We start from the raw sequence: 12940 nt of genomic DNA, 5'->3' as shown, positions 1-12940 counted from the left end.
GGAGAATCAGGTGTACAAGTTGTCCCTTGGGAAAGATTGATATTGATGTGATCAGTGGACCTGAGCTTGTTCCTCAGGTGTACATTTGTTATCTTTGCACTTCTCAGGGGAAGTTGCCTTCAGAGGATCACCAGATGCTGCCGCAACAGATGGTCGATTGTTCCAGGCGGCGGAGTCCCCTTGGAGTCGTGTAGTCAATGTGGCCTGGCATCCATGGTGCACCTCATGCTGGCAGGTGGCTCAGGACGGTGAGCATTCCTGTCCCCTAGTGCTGAGTGAGGGCATCTTTCAGATTTCCAACGCAGGCATTGCCCAGCCTGCGGTGTCAAATGTCTCATGTCTTCAAATGTGCTTGGATCAATGATGAGTCCTACAAAAAAACATTCCTTGGAAAAGCTGAACAAAATGAGTGAAAGCTCATACCGTCACTCTCATCGGAACTGAGGTCTAGCACATTGCCATCCCCGGGGACTGTAGGAGGGAGGGACAACTTCACTGATTTCCATATGTTCCGCCACCCAGGGTGTCCAGTGGTTACCAGTGGACCCGAGCATGTTTCTCAACAATGCATTTGATTTATTTATACTTCTCAGGAGCAGTTGCTGTGGAAGGCCCTCAGCCTGCTGGCACGGAAGATGGTCGATTGTTCCAAGCAATGAAGGCCCAACGGAGTCCTGGTTTTGGTGTGGCTTGGCCTCCATGGTGCACCCCATGCTGGTGGACAACTCCATATGGTAAGCATTCCTCTGACCCCCATGATGAATGCCGGGTGTCTTTCGGATTTTTGAGACCCACAAGGAGCAGTTCTAAGCAGGTCATTAAGGGCATGGCCAAGGTCTTTAAGGTCATGGACTTGCCCACTGCCCAGCCTGTCGTGTCAGATGTCCTGCCTGTTCCAATGTGCTTGGATCGATGATGAGTCCTCCCAAAAAAAACATTCCTTGGAAAAGCTGAACAAAATGAGTGAAAACTCATACCGTCGCTCTCATCGGAACTGAGGTCCAGCACATTGAAGAGAATTGAAGTGCTGATCATTGGACCTCGGCCCATTTCTCAAGCACACGTTTGATGTCTTTACACTTCTCAGGAGCAGTTGTTGTGACAGATCCATCGCTTGCTGGCAAGGAAGATGGTCGATTCTTCTGACCAACAGAGGCTGCTTTGAGTCCTTGATTTGGCATGGCCTGACATCTGCCGTGCACCCCGTGCTGGCGGGTGGCTCAAGACGGTAAGCATCTCTCTTCCCTGCGTGCAGAGGTGTCTTTCAGATTTCTGAGACCCACAAAGAGCTGTTTGTCAGGAGGCCACTAATGGCATGGCGAGTTCCACTCCCCGAGCATATGGTCTGTGTCCATTGCTCAGTGGCGTGGCTGTGGGTTCTGCAGGGTGTCAAAGGTCTTTAAGGACATTGGCTCACCCATTGCCCAGCCTGCAGTGTGAAATGTCCTGCCTCTTCGAATGTGCTTGGATCGATGATGAGTCCCCCAAAAAAACATTCCTTGGAAAAGCTGAACAAAATGAGTGAAAACTCATACCGTCGCTCTCATCGGAACTGAGGTCCAGCACAACCCATTCCTTCCTAGGTTGGTCACAGGCCCTGCCACAACCCCAGCAGTTATTTCTTCACCTCCTGGGCTGTGAGATGCTCATGGTGTGGTAGCAGAGGCCTGGGCAGGAAGGTATTCCCGAGAAATGGTGATAGAGGGCTCACGTGGGCAGGCATGTCATCAGTGGTCTCGGGCTGTCATTTGGCAGTGATGGGCTTTCCATGGATTTCTGTGGCAGATTACAGCTCAGCCAGCAGGGGTCATTCAGGGCAGACAACAGTGAGTGTGAGGGTCAGGGTGGCTCCCACAGTCCTTGGTCTGGAGGCTGCAGACTACAAGCACCCACTGTGGTGTTGTGACACACCCACAGAGGCACACACAGCCACAGGCAGATACACGCAGCTATGGGCACGTATGTTCTAGCCACACATGCTTCAGAGTAGCATAATCAGGCACATTCATGGAGATGGAGATCAAGCCTGGAGACCCAGGAGAAGCAGGCATGCGAGTTGCTCCACAGGAAAGCGTGGTATTGAAGTGGTGACCAGTGGACCTGGACTTATTTCTTAAGGATGCATTTGATTTCTTTACACTTCTCAGGGGCAGTTGCTGTGGGAGGCACAGCACCTGTTGGAAAAAAGATGGTGAATTCCACCAAGCAACAAAGGCCACGTGGAGTCCTTGTTTTGGTGTGGCCCAGCATCCGCAGTGCACCTGGTGCTGGTGGGTGGCTCAGGATGGTAAGCATTCCTTCACCCCTCTTGCTGAGTGAGGGTGTCTGTGGGATTTTTAACACCCACAGGGAGCTGTTTCTCAGCAGGCCACTAATGGCATGGCAAGTGTCTGGCCTAGAGTGGATGGTCTGTGCCCATTGCTCAGTGGCACAGCTCTGGGTTCTGCAGGGTACCAAAGGTCTTTAAGGTCACCAGCTCACCCACTGCCCAGCCTGCAGTGTCAAATGTCCTGCCTCCTCAAATGTGCTTGGATCGATGATGAGTCCTACAAAAAAACATTCCTTGGAAAAGCTGAACAAAATGAGTGAAAGCTCATACCGTCGCTCTCATCGGAACTGAGGTCCAGCACGTTGCCTCCACTTTGGCTCATTGTGGTTCCTGGGTAACTTTTTCACCTTACGTTAGACTTCACTACCCAGGCATTGACATTCAATTTTTGTGGACGTTTTGACCGTTGTAAAATTCTTTATCATAAATGTATTTGTGAATCATATTTTGGTAGCCCATTACTTTTTCTAGTCTTATTCTTCTTGGTATGAAGTTGGTTTTACCCTCAATGTTAGGTTTTGTTTTTTGTTGTACAATTGATTTTTAGTCAGGTTCCGGTCACCAATCATAACCTTTCACCAACATTATTTTTTTCATGTTGAGGAAGTACATATTTCATGAATGTTTTTGTTTTTGTTCCAGTCTTGGGCTGACTGGCATGTCATCTCTATCTTATCCTGAACTGAGTAGTTGTACAAGTTTTCAGCTTTCAGCATCCAGGGCACCAAGTCTTTTGTATGCACATTGCACATGTTGAAAACATGGTGTTGATGGGGATGCTCTATCTATGTCCATGCTCGTTAGTGGTGTGATGCACTCCCAGGGTACCCAGAATCCACATGTGCAACTCTGTATATGTGTTTCTGTGTACACAAACTTGAAGCCATAGGCAGTTTTCATATGTACCACAGACGTCTGGATGACACGGCCCTCCTGACCTGTGTACCTGTCTGTCTTTCTGAAGCACACTCATTTCATCTGCGCCTCCCTGGTCACATTGGCTTGGAAGGAAGGCCCTTGTTCAAGAAGGATGGTCTTCATCTTGTGTGATGTTTGGAGATGCCATGAGGCCCCTGGATGTACATGGTGTGGGCTCCTTCAGAGCCTTTTGGATTTCTCCTGAATGTAAGTGATTTCTTCTGAAAACATTCTGATATTCCTCACTTGCAGGGACAAAGACTATGTGGATTGATGGTGACTTCCATATATACATTTTTTTGGAAAGGTGAACAAAATGAGTGAAGACTCCATACCATCATCCTCATCGACCTGAGGCCTGGCATGCTTCTCCATCAGGGGCTTTATTTAGCGGGACAAAATCTGTTTGTTGTCATGGGCTGCACTGAGGCTTAGGATGTAGTTGTCTTTCAGTGAAGTTGAGTAGCTGGGTATTTTGTACTGCCCTGGCTGAGAGAGGTGTTTGTTGAAGGACTTCCCCATGAGAAGGTGGGGTAACATCCTGCCAGTGCACAGGAGAAGGTGGACTTAAAGGTGCCACAGGAAGGCAGTATCCAGTTGCCCACCACTGCATGACTGGGTCTGTCCTTGATTCATACCTCTTGGCTTCATCACCCCTAGAGGAAGACAGTTTCTTCCACATGAGGAGATAGCACAGTACCATTCCTGGGCACTTTTTCAAGTCTCTTTAATTTGTGGCCGAGGACATGGGACCTCCTATAGTGTTTGGGTGGCATCAAGGGCTGCCCATCTTGAAGCTGCTGGCAATCCTGATTTGTTCTCTGGAGAGGAGGCTGGAGAAGCTCTCCCCAGTGAACTTGTTCATCTGTAGGAGGAATTCCAAATTCCATGGCCCCAGAAGGGTACTGGCTATGGGAAAGGGAGAGGTCTGTACATGCCTTTACTGGGCATCATTCCATGTGGGTCATGGAGTGATGACTGTGAGCCTCTTTTGCACATGGTAGGGTGCCCACAGTCCATTTCATGATCTTCAAATGATGGTTTGCTTGGGAAGCCTGATGTCATTTGCCTCTGACAGACACCTTGATGCAGTTGGGGTTTATAAGAATAGGTCACTCCCCATGTTGTGGTGACTTATGCTTGGAAATGCAAACTGGGAAGGCGTCTTTGCTTATATACTTCAATGTCTCCTGATACTAGTGTTTTTTCAAATTCCTCCTAATTTTTCACAGCAGTGTTCTTTGGGAAACAGTAGTTGGGTGGCAGGACAGGGCTACCATCTGCAAGCCAATGCTGGATAGGTTTTGGACGCTGATGTTATGTTCACAGGCAAGTGCCATAGATCTGGTTTTCTTAGCTGCAGCACCTCAGAAGACTCGTAGGATTCAGAATGCTTGGTGCTCTTTGGGTCCCTGAGCTGCACCTGTGTCGTGCACATGGAGGTCGATTTGTGATTTTTTACATGTTTCTGGATGGGAAGAGTATGAAGGACCCTGGGGGTGAAAATGCTTCAAGGCCAAAGGAAAGCTGCCTTTTGCATAAGAAGCGGTTACCTCTTGTGCCTGGATCGATGATGAGCCCTCCAAAAAACATTCCTTGGAAAAGCTGAACAAAATGAGTGAAAACTCATACCGTCGCTCTCATCGGAACTGAGGTCCAGCACATTGCCTCCCCCGGGGACTGTAGGAGTGAGGGACAAGGTGAAGAGGTGTATGAGTTGCCCCTTGGGAAAGACTGACATTGATGTGACCAGTGGACCTGGGCTAGTTCCTCAAGCGTGCATGTGTTATCTCTGCACTTCTCAGGGGCAGTTGCCTTGAGAGGCCCGCCATGTGCTGCCACAACAGATGGTTGATTCTTCTGAGCAACAGAGTCCCCATGAAGTCGTGGAGTCAGTGTGGCCTGGCATCCATGGTGCACCTCATGCTGGCGTGTGGCTCAGGATGGTAAGGATTCCTCTGCCCTTGTGCTGAGTGAGGGCATCTTTTAGATTTCCAAGACAGGCATTGCCCAGCCTGTGGTCAAACGTCCTGCCTCTTCAAATGTGCTTGGATCGATGATGAGTCCTCTAAAAAAAACATTCCTTGGAAAAGCTGAACAAAATGAGTGAAAACTCATACCGTCGCTCTCATCGGAACTGAGGTCCAGCATGTTGCCTCCCCCAGGGACTGTAGGAGTGACGGACAACTTCCACCTAGGTTCTACCACCTGGGGTGTCCAGTGGTGACCAGTGGACTTGGACCATTTCTCATGCGTCCCTTTGATTTCTTTACACTTCTCAGAAGCAGCTGCCATGAGAGCCCTGCTGCTTGCTGGCAAGGAAGATGGGCGATTCTTCTGACCAACAGAGGCAGCGTTGGGTCCTTGATTCATTGTGTCCTGACGTCTGCAGTGCACCCCATGCTGGTGGGTGGCTTAGGACGGTAAGCATTTCTCTGCCCTACATGCAAAAGTGTCTTTCAAATTTCTGAGACCCACTGTCCTCATTAAAGTATCTTCATGGCCTTTATCTTCTCTGCTGGCCATGAGAAGGGCTTTCAAGTCAGAGGTGTGGCAGCAGTTGGTGTTGAGAGTGTTCTTCACACTTAGTTTGATGGTACCTTCAAAATTCATGCCTGCCTCATCCCTTCATGTCTGGGCAAACCCATGCACATGTGCAGAAAGAGGAGTAGCCCATGGGAGGTAGATACAGAATACTCCACGGCAGGACAAATGACATGACCCTTGCCACCTACACACCTGACTGCCTTTCTCAAGCACACCTGTGTTGCTCCTATACTTCTTAGGTGGCGTTGGTATGGAAGGAAGGCCAGTGACCACAAGGGATGATCTTGATCTTGGGAGATCCCTGGTGATGGTGAAGTACTCCTAAACATGTGTGGCATGGTCTCTTTCAAGCTGGTGGATAGCTCAGCATGGTAAGTGTTGGCTTTTCAAATGCCCCAATGTTCCATTTTTGCTGGTATGAGGACTGTGCATGGATCAATGAAGACTTCCATACACGGATTCTTCGGAAAACTAAACAAAATCAGTGAAAACACTATACTGTCATCCTCTTCAAACTGAGGCCCAGCACACTGCTTCAACAGAGGTCCATCTCTCCTTCATTGATGTGGGTTGAATCAACAGGTCTGTCCAGGCTTAGGATGGGGTTCTCTTTTGGCAAGGGAAGACCCCAGGGGAGTAGGAGTTCCCATGCACAGGAGATCCCTTGTGTGACCCCTTCTCTCTGTGAGTCCGGGGTAGCACACACACCGTCTTCAGGACTAGGTGAATGTGCAAGTGGCACAAAGGACTTAAGCTCTGCATCCCCCAGTTTGTCCTTGAGTCCTAGCTCTTGGTTCTCTCATCATCAGGAGGAAGGTAAGTTTGTGTAGTTGGGAAGAGAGCACAAGGCCACACTTTTGCCTCATTATTGGTTCATTTTTTTCCTTGTGTATGTACATGGATTTCTGGTCATCAGGTATAGCATCCAAGCCAGGCTGCCTCTGTTGTATACTGTGTGTTGTGAGGATATACAGTTGGCCTCCTGTCCTAAGCTGTGGCTGATAACCAATCAGTCTCTGGCTTATCTCAAATCTGGTGTAAGTCAAAGACTTCCTTATTAGGGGTGCAGGTCCTTGAGGCTTTTGTGATCAGCATTGTGTGTGTGTACGGGTATTTAATGGGGTGGTCAATGTCAGTTCCCTCTAGTGGGATTCTGTACTCCATGGGCTCCCAGGATCCAGATGTGCATCCCTGTGTCTGTGCATTTCTGTGTCCATGTGGTTGGTGGAGCAGTGACGGTGAGTCCATGTGGTTCGTGGAGCAGTGACAGTGAGTCCATGTGTTTGGTGGAGCAGTGACGGTGAGTTCATGTGGTTCATGGAGCAGTGACAGTGAGTCCATGTGGTTCGTGGAGCAGTGACGGTGAGTCCATGTGTTTGGTGGAGCAATGACGGTGAGTTCATGTGGTTCGTGGAACAGTGACGGTGAGTCCATGTGGTTCGTGGAACAGTGACAGTGAGCCTCTTTTGGGCATTGCAGGATGCCCATAGTCCATTTCAAGATGAACTTAGGATGCTGGGACACTGTCACTGTTCCATGAACTACATGGAATGTGCCATTTGGTACATGCAGGTGCAGCCTTCTCACCTTCCCACCACCAGTGCCCTACAGGGACCACGGGACTTGAGTTTCTCCCTATGGATATATGAGTTCAATGTGGATACCCTCCCTGGGCTCCTCTGTAGAAAGCAAATCAGCATGGCCACCCACCTCATGACTGCCTGCCCCTAATGCGACCCAAACACCATGGGAACTCCCACGTCCTCCACTGAAGATGAAAGTGCGCTGAAGAAATATCCAGAAGTGACGTTGTGCTCTCAACCCACAGGAAAGCAATAGTATCCCCGTGGTGGGAAGGGAGCAATGAAACCAAAGGGTGGGAATCAGGGACACACAGCCACGGACAGGGTGGCTACTGCTTCCTGTGCCACCTGCAGCTTCAAGTTCTGCAGACTGGCAGTGTGCTACCCCACCCTGTCAGAGGAAATTCTTTCAACCAGGCTGTCTCTGAGCTACAGAAGTACGAAAAGCCCAGACACTCGCATTCACCCCAAGAGGACCACATCTTAAGCAGGGTTGAACACCATGTCAACAAAGGGATGTTGCCCCTCACCACCCTGCCTCCTATGTAGCATTGTGCTGGACCTCAGTGCAATGAGGATGATGGTACAGAGTTTTCACTCATTTTGTTCAGCTTTCCAAGGAATGTATATATGGAAGTTACCATCGATCCGGGCACAGTGGACTAGTTGCAAGCCCATGTGCCTTCTGCAACTTCACAGACTGATTTGGTTTGAAAGGTCTGTGTTAAGGACCCTCTGTGGGACACTTTTCTCTCTGCTAGGCATTTGAGCTGATACTGGCTCAGGGTTTCTGCCCATCCAAGGTTGTACATACTGCTGTAAGGGCTTGTTGCTCACTGTTCCCCTGTATTGATCAGGAGGTTTGCTCAGGAGAGCTGATGCTGTTTGCATCTGAACTGCTCAGGCACTTCAGTGCAGTTGAGGTTGTAACACTTCCCATGTTGTGGTGACTTCTACTCAGAAAAGTGACCCATCAAGGTCTCTGCCCTTAAATTTTCCATTGTCTTATGATGTTAGGTTATTTTGAAATTCCTCCTTAATTCTTCACAACAGTCTTCTTTATGAAATAGTCATCAAGTTGTATGAGGGCGATCATCCACAGGCCAGGGGTGGAGAGGCTTTGTCCTCTGTAGCCGTGTTCACAGACAAGTGCCTTAAGATGTATGGTGTTCTTGGGGACAGCACCTAGAAGCCCTGTAGAATTCGGCATGTCTGATCCTTTTCTGGGTCCCTGAGCTGAATCTGTGAGGAAGGCTTAGAGGTGGAGGTTGATTTGTGATTGAATGTGTTTCTCAGTGCAAAGTGTGTGGAAAGAGCCCAGGGGTAGAAATAGTTTAAGGCTGAAGGAAAGTTGCTCTTTGGCTGAAACACTTTTTCCCTGCAGCTGTCCCTACTGAAATATCCTCATCGCCTTTATCTTCTCTGATGTCAAGAGAATGCCTTTTGAGTAAGGAGTGGTGAAAGCGTGGTGTTGAGAAAGTTCTTCACATTTAGTGTTTTCTAGTTTGACGGTGCCCTTGGAATGCATGCCTCCCTTATACCTTCATGCCTGGGTATATCCATGCACACATCCCCGAAGAGAAGTCACCCATGGGAGGTAGATACGAATACAACATAGCAGGATGAATGGCATGGCCCTTGCAAACTGTGTACCTGCCTGCCTTTATCAAGCACACCTGTTTTTCCTCTGTACTTCCCAGGTGGCATGGGCTTGCAAAGAAAGAGGCTGCAAGGATGAATTTCATCTTGGGAGATCCCTTGAGATGGCAGGGAGCCCCTGGACATGTGTGGCATGGGCTCCTTCAGGTGCTGGTGCGTTCCTTCATACGGTAAATGTTCATTTCTCAAAAGACCCTAATGTTCTTCCTTTACAGGAATGAATACTATGCATGGATCAGTGATGACTTCTATATAGCATGCAATGATGCATTCCTTGGAAAGCTGAACAAAATGAGTGGGAACTCAGTAAACTATCGTCTTTGTCAAACTGAGGTCCACCAGGGGCTAGAGAGGGACAACTGTCATTTTTTTATGTTCATTGCATGAAGGGTTCGTCCATGCTTAGGAAGGGATTTTGTCTGGGTGGAAGAGTCACAGGGGAGTTGAGGCTGTGTGCACAGGAGATCCCTTGTTTGAAGGACTTCTGTCTACAAGACCAGTGTAGCACCCATGCAGTTCGTAGGACTAGGTGAATGTGTAGACTGCTCAGGGAGAGTTAGCCTGGAGCCTGCCTCTGGGTGGTCAAGATTGTCCTTGACTCCTGGCTCTGCGTTCCCACAACCCCTGAAGGAAGACAGGTGATTGTGCTTGCGAAGAGAGGAAAGGGGCATTATTTTTGCCTTTTTTTTCATTTTTGGTTGAGGACAGTAGAGTTCCGGTCACCTGGCATAGCTTTCAGGCAAGCGTGCCCGTGTTGTGTCCCGTGCATTGTGAGTACATGCATATGGCAGCAGCACACAAGCTCCCATCCAAGCTCATCTGATAGGCAAGGAGTCTCTAGCATAACCCACCCAGTATGGGTCAATGACTTCCTCATTAAGATTACATGCCCCTGTAGCTTTTGTGAGTGACATTATATGTGTCAATGCAAGGATGTTGAGAGGGATGCTCAATATCAGTGCTCTTTTTTTTTTTTTTTTTTTTTTTTTTATAAATTCTTCTTTTTTTTTTTTTTTTTTTTTTTGAGACAGATTCTCGCTGTCTTACCTGGCTGGGATGCAATGACAACATCTCAGCTCACTGCAACCTCTTCCTCCTGGGTTCAAGCAATTCTCCTGCCTCTGCCTCCTGAGTAGCTGGTATTGTAGGCGCGTACCACCACGCCCAGCTAATTTTTGCACTTTCAGTAGAGACAGGGTTTCGCTATGTTGGCCAGGCTGGTCTCGAACTCCTGATTTCAGGTGATGCACCCATCTTGGCCTCCCAAAGTGCTGTGACTACAGGCATGAGCCACGACAGTCGGCCAGTGTCAGTGCTCTTTAGCGTGATGATGCACAACAGCACCCGAGCCCTTGTCAATGCGTTTCTGTGTCCAAAATCAGGAAAAGCCAGGGTTGGGCCAAAACCAGGTAGACTGCCGGGACCAGAGGACATGGCCTTTGTGTACTGTACACCTGTCTGATTTTCTCAAGCATGCCCGTGTTTTCTCTTCACCTCACAGGTGGAAGTGATGAATTGGCCTGGTTCGTGTTGGTGAGGGATAATCATCATCTCTTGTTATCCTCTGAGTGGCAAGTAACCTCCTGGACACACATGGTGTAGGCTTCTTTGGAGGCTGCTGGATGCCTCCTGAATGTAAGCAATTCCTTCCCAGTGCACCCCGATTTTCCTCCTTTGCAAAAACAAAGATTGTGCATGGATCGATGATGACTTCCATATATACATTCCTTGGAAAGCTGAACAAAATGAGTGAAAACTCTATACCGTCATCCTCGTCGCACTGAGGTCCAGCACGTTATTGTAATGGGCTAGACAGAGAGGGCCAACATCTATTTGTTGACATGGGTTACACCAAAGGGTCTGTTGAAGCTTAGCTCAGGTGATCTATGGGTGATTCAAGGTCACGGGAGATTGGTGGCTCTTACGTACAGGAAATTACTTGGTTGAAAGATTGTGTCAGGGAGGGTGGGTAACACGTGCACTGTCTGCAGGACTAGGTGAATGTCCATGTGGTCTAGGAAGAGTTAGCTGGTAGCCTGCCTGTGATTGCCAGTTTGTCCCTGAGACCTCACCGTGGCTTCCCAGGTCCCCAGAGGAAGACAGATCTGTCTGGTAGGGAGGAGAGTACAGGGCCACATGTTTGTTATTCATTGGCTTTGTCCTCCGTTGAAGTCATTAGAGTTTTGGTCACTGGGAATAGTCTATGTAGCCTGTGTGCCTCTGTTGTATCCCATATGTTATGGGGACATGTACATTGTATTAACAAGTGAGTTCCTGCTCCAAGCTGGTTCTGATACCCAGGAAGTCTCTGGTTTATCTTAAAACTGGCACAGGTTAAAACCTTCCTCATCAGGGGTCCAGGACCCTAAGGTTTTTGTGAACACCATTGCTCGTATTGAAGCTACAATGTTGAGAAGGATGCTGAACATGCTCTTTGGTGGGATGAGGTGCTCTGAAGGCACCCAGCCCCCAGATGAGCATACTTGTGTCCCGTGCATTTATGTGTCCAGAATCAGGGGAGGCCATAGACAGGCAGACAGCAGATGTACTGCAGGGTGTGGAGGACATGGCCCTTGTGACCTGTGGATCTGTCTGCCTTTCTGAAGCACGCTTGTGTTTATTATACATTTCGCAGATGGTGTTGGCATAAAAGGCAGGCTCGTGTCATGAGGAATGATTGTCATCTCATGGACTCCTTCGGATGCTGTTGAAACCCTCCTGAATGTAAGTGATTCCATCTGAAAGCATCCTGAGTTTCCTCATTTGCAGAGATGAAACCTGAGTGTGAATCGATGATGACTTCCATCTATACATTCCTTGGAAAGCTGAACAAAATGCGTGAAAACTCTATACCATCATCCTCATCGAACTGAGATCCAGCACATTACTCCAAACAGGGGCTAGACAGAGAGGGCCAACGTCTCTTTGTTGGTATCGGTTGCACCAAGGGATCCATCCAGGCTTAGGATGGGGTCTCTTTGGGCAAATGGAAGTCACAGGGAAGTGGGAGCTCCCATGCACAGGAAACTCCTTGGTTGAAGGACTTCTGTCTCCCAGGGTGGGATAACTCATGCACTGTCTGAAAAGCTATGTGAATGGCAAGTTGCATGGGGAGAGTTTGTGGGTAGCCTGCCTATGATGGCCAAGTCTGTCCTTGAGTCCAAGCTCTGGATTCCCAGAGGAAGACAGATCCTCGGGTTGGTGGGAGAGCAGAAGGCTACACCATTCTCATTGGTTAGCTCATTTTGTCCTTGATGGAGAACATTGTAGCTCCAGGAACCCAGCAAAGCCTCCTTCCCTCATGCCCATGTCCTATCCAGTATGTTATGAGAATTTCTGTATTGCGTGAATAGGTCGGGGTACTCTCCAAGCTGGGGCCATCAGGCATCAAATCTCTGGGTTATTCTAAACCTGGTTTAAGTCAATGGCTTCCTCTCTAGGGGTTCAGGGCTCCAATGCTTTATAAGCTGCTTTGCAGGTGTTGAAGCAACGATGTTGAGAGGCATCCTCAACGTCAGTGCTCTTTAGCGGGATGGTACACTCTAAGGGCCCTCGAGCCCGAAGGAAGCATCTCTGTGTCCATGCGTTTCTGCACCCATGAACAAGAGGAGGCCATAGACAGGCAGATAATAGATGTATCGCAGCGGGCTAGATGACATGGCCCTTGTGACGTGTGCACCTTTCTGCCTTTCTGAAGCTCACCTGTGTTTCCTCTGCACTTCACAGGTGGTGTTGGTGTAAAATGCAGGCTCGTGTCATGAGGAATGATTGTCATCTCATGTTCTCCTTGGAGATGGCAGGAAGTTCCTGGTCCACATGGTGTGGAATACTTCAGAGGCTGTTCAAACTCTTCTGAATGTAAGTGATTGCATCCCAAAGCACCCTGAGTTTCTTCATTTGCTGG

General features: G+C 48.7%; 1 protein-coding gene, 10 non-coding genes and 2 pseudogenes across 32 annotated transcripts in view; 12 read left to right on the top strand and 1 right to left on the bottom strand.

Moving 5' to 3' along the window:
* LOC108301798 overlaps positions 1–12940 on the top strand; it is a 40773-nt gene that overhangs the window by 4847 nt on the left and 22986 nt on the right. For 10 of the 22 annotated variants that reach the window (XR_005199537.1, XR_005199529.1, XR_005199530.1 and 7 more), the window contains exons 3-5: positions 594–734; positions 1088–1228; positions 5530–5670. Coding sequence is in view for 7 of the 22 variants with exons in the window: in XM_037737252.1 (XP_037593180.1) it covers positions 594–734; positions 1088–1228; positions 5530–5670 (423 nt within the window). In the remaining 15 variants the exon portion in view is untranslated. The other 12 variants (XR_005199535.1, XR_005199538.1, XR_005199536.1 and 9 more) reach the window with 12 other exon arrangements.
* On the top strand, positions 355–449 carry LOC119470605. Its single transcript, XR_005199548.1, has one exon. It is a non-coding gene; the product is annotated as a small nucleolar RNA SNORD116 (small nucleolar RNA).
* On the top strand, positions 907–1003 carry LOC119470601 (annotated as a pseudogene).
* Positions 1467–1561, top strand: LOC119470666. Its single transcript, XR_005199602.1, has one exon. It is a non-coding gene; the product is annotated as a small nucleolar RNA SNORD116 (small nucleolar RNA).
* Positions 2531–2625, top strand: LOC119470604. The gene has a single exon (XR_005199547.1). It is a non-coding gene; the product is annotated as a small nucleolar RNA SNORD116 (small nucleolar RNA).
* LOC119470608 lies at positions 3515–3607 on the top strand. Its single transcript, XR_005199550.1, has one exon. It is a non-coding gene; the product is annotated as a small nucleolar RNA SNORD116 (small nucleolar RNA).
* Positions 4812–4905, top strand: LOC119470603. The gene has a single exon (XR_005199546.1). It is a non-coding gene; the product is annotated as a small nucleolar RNA SNORD116 (small nucleolar RNA).
* On the top strand, positions 5298–5393 carry LOC119470668. Its single transcript, XR_005199604.1, has one exon. It is a non-coding gene; the product is annotated as a small nucleolar RNA SNORD116 (small nucleolar RNA).
* LOC119470611 lies at positions 6227–6318 on the top strand. The gene has a single exon (XR_005199551.1). It is a non-coding gene; the product is annotated as a small nucleolar RNA SNORD116 (small nucleolar RNA).
* LOC119470662 lies at positions 7936–8027 on the bottom strand. Its single transcript, XR_005199598.1, has one exon. It is a non-coding gene; the product is annotated as a small nucleolar RNA SNORD116 (small nucleolar RNA).
* On the top strand, positions 9269–9373 carry LOC119470610 (annotated as a pseudogene).
* On the top strand, positions 10734–10825 carry LOC119470659. Its single transcript, XR_005199595.1, has one exon. It is a non-coding gene; the product is annotated as a small nucleolar RNA SNORD116 (small nucleolar RNA).
* LOC119470665 lies at positions 11823–11914 on the top strand. The gene has a single exon (XR_005199601.1). It is a non-coding gene; the product is annotated as a small nucleolar RNA SNORD116 (small nucleolar RNA).

This window comes from Cebus imitator, unplaced genomic scaffold (assembly GCF_001604975.1).
Source record: "Cebus imitator isolate Cc_AM_T3 unplaced genomic scaffold, Cebus_imitator-1.0 Scaffold36, whole genome shotgun sequence".
Classification (NCBI taxonomy): Eukaryota; Metazoa; Chordata; class Mammalia; order Primates; family Cebidae; genus Cebus; species Cebus imitator.
Note: the sequence above shows the minus strand (reverse complement) of the source record. Positions and strands in the feature narration are given on the sequence as shown.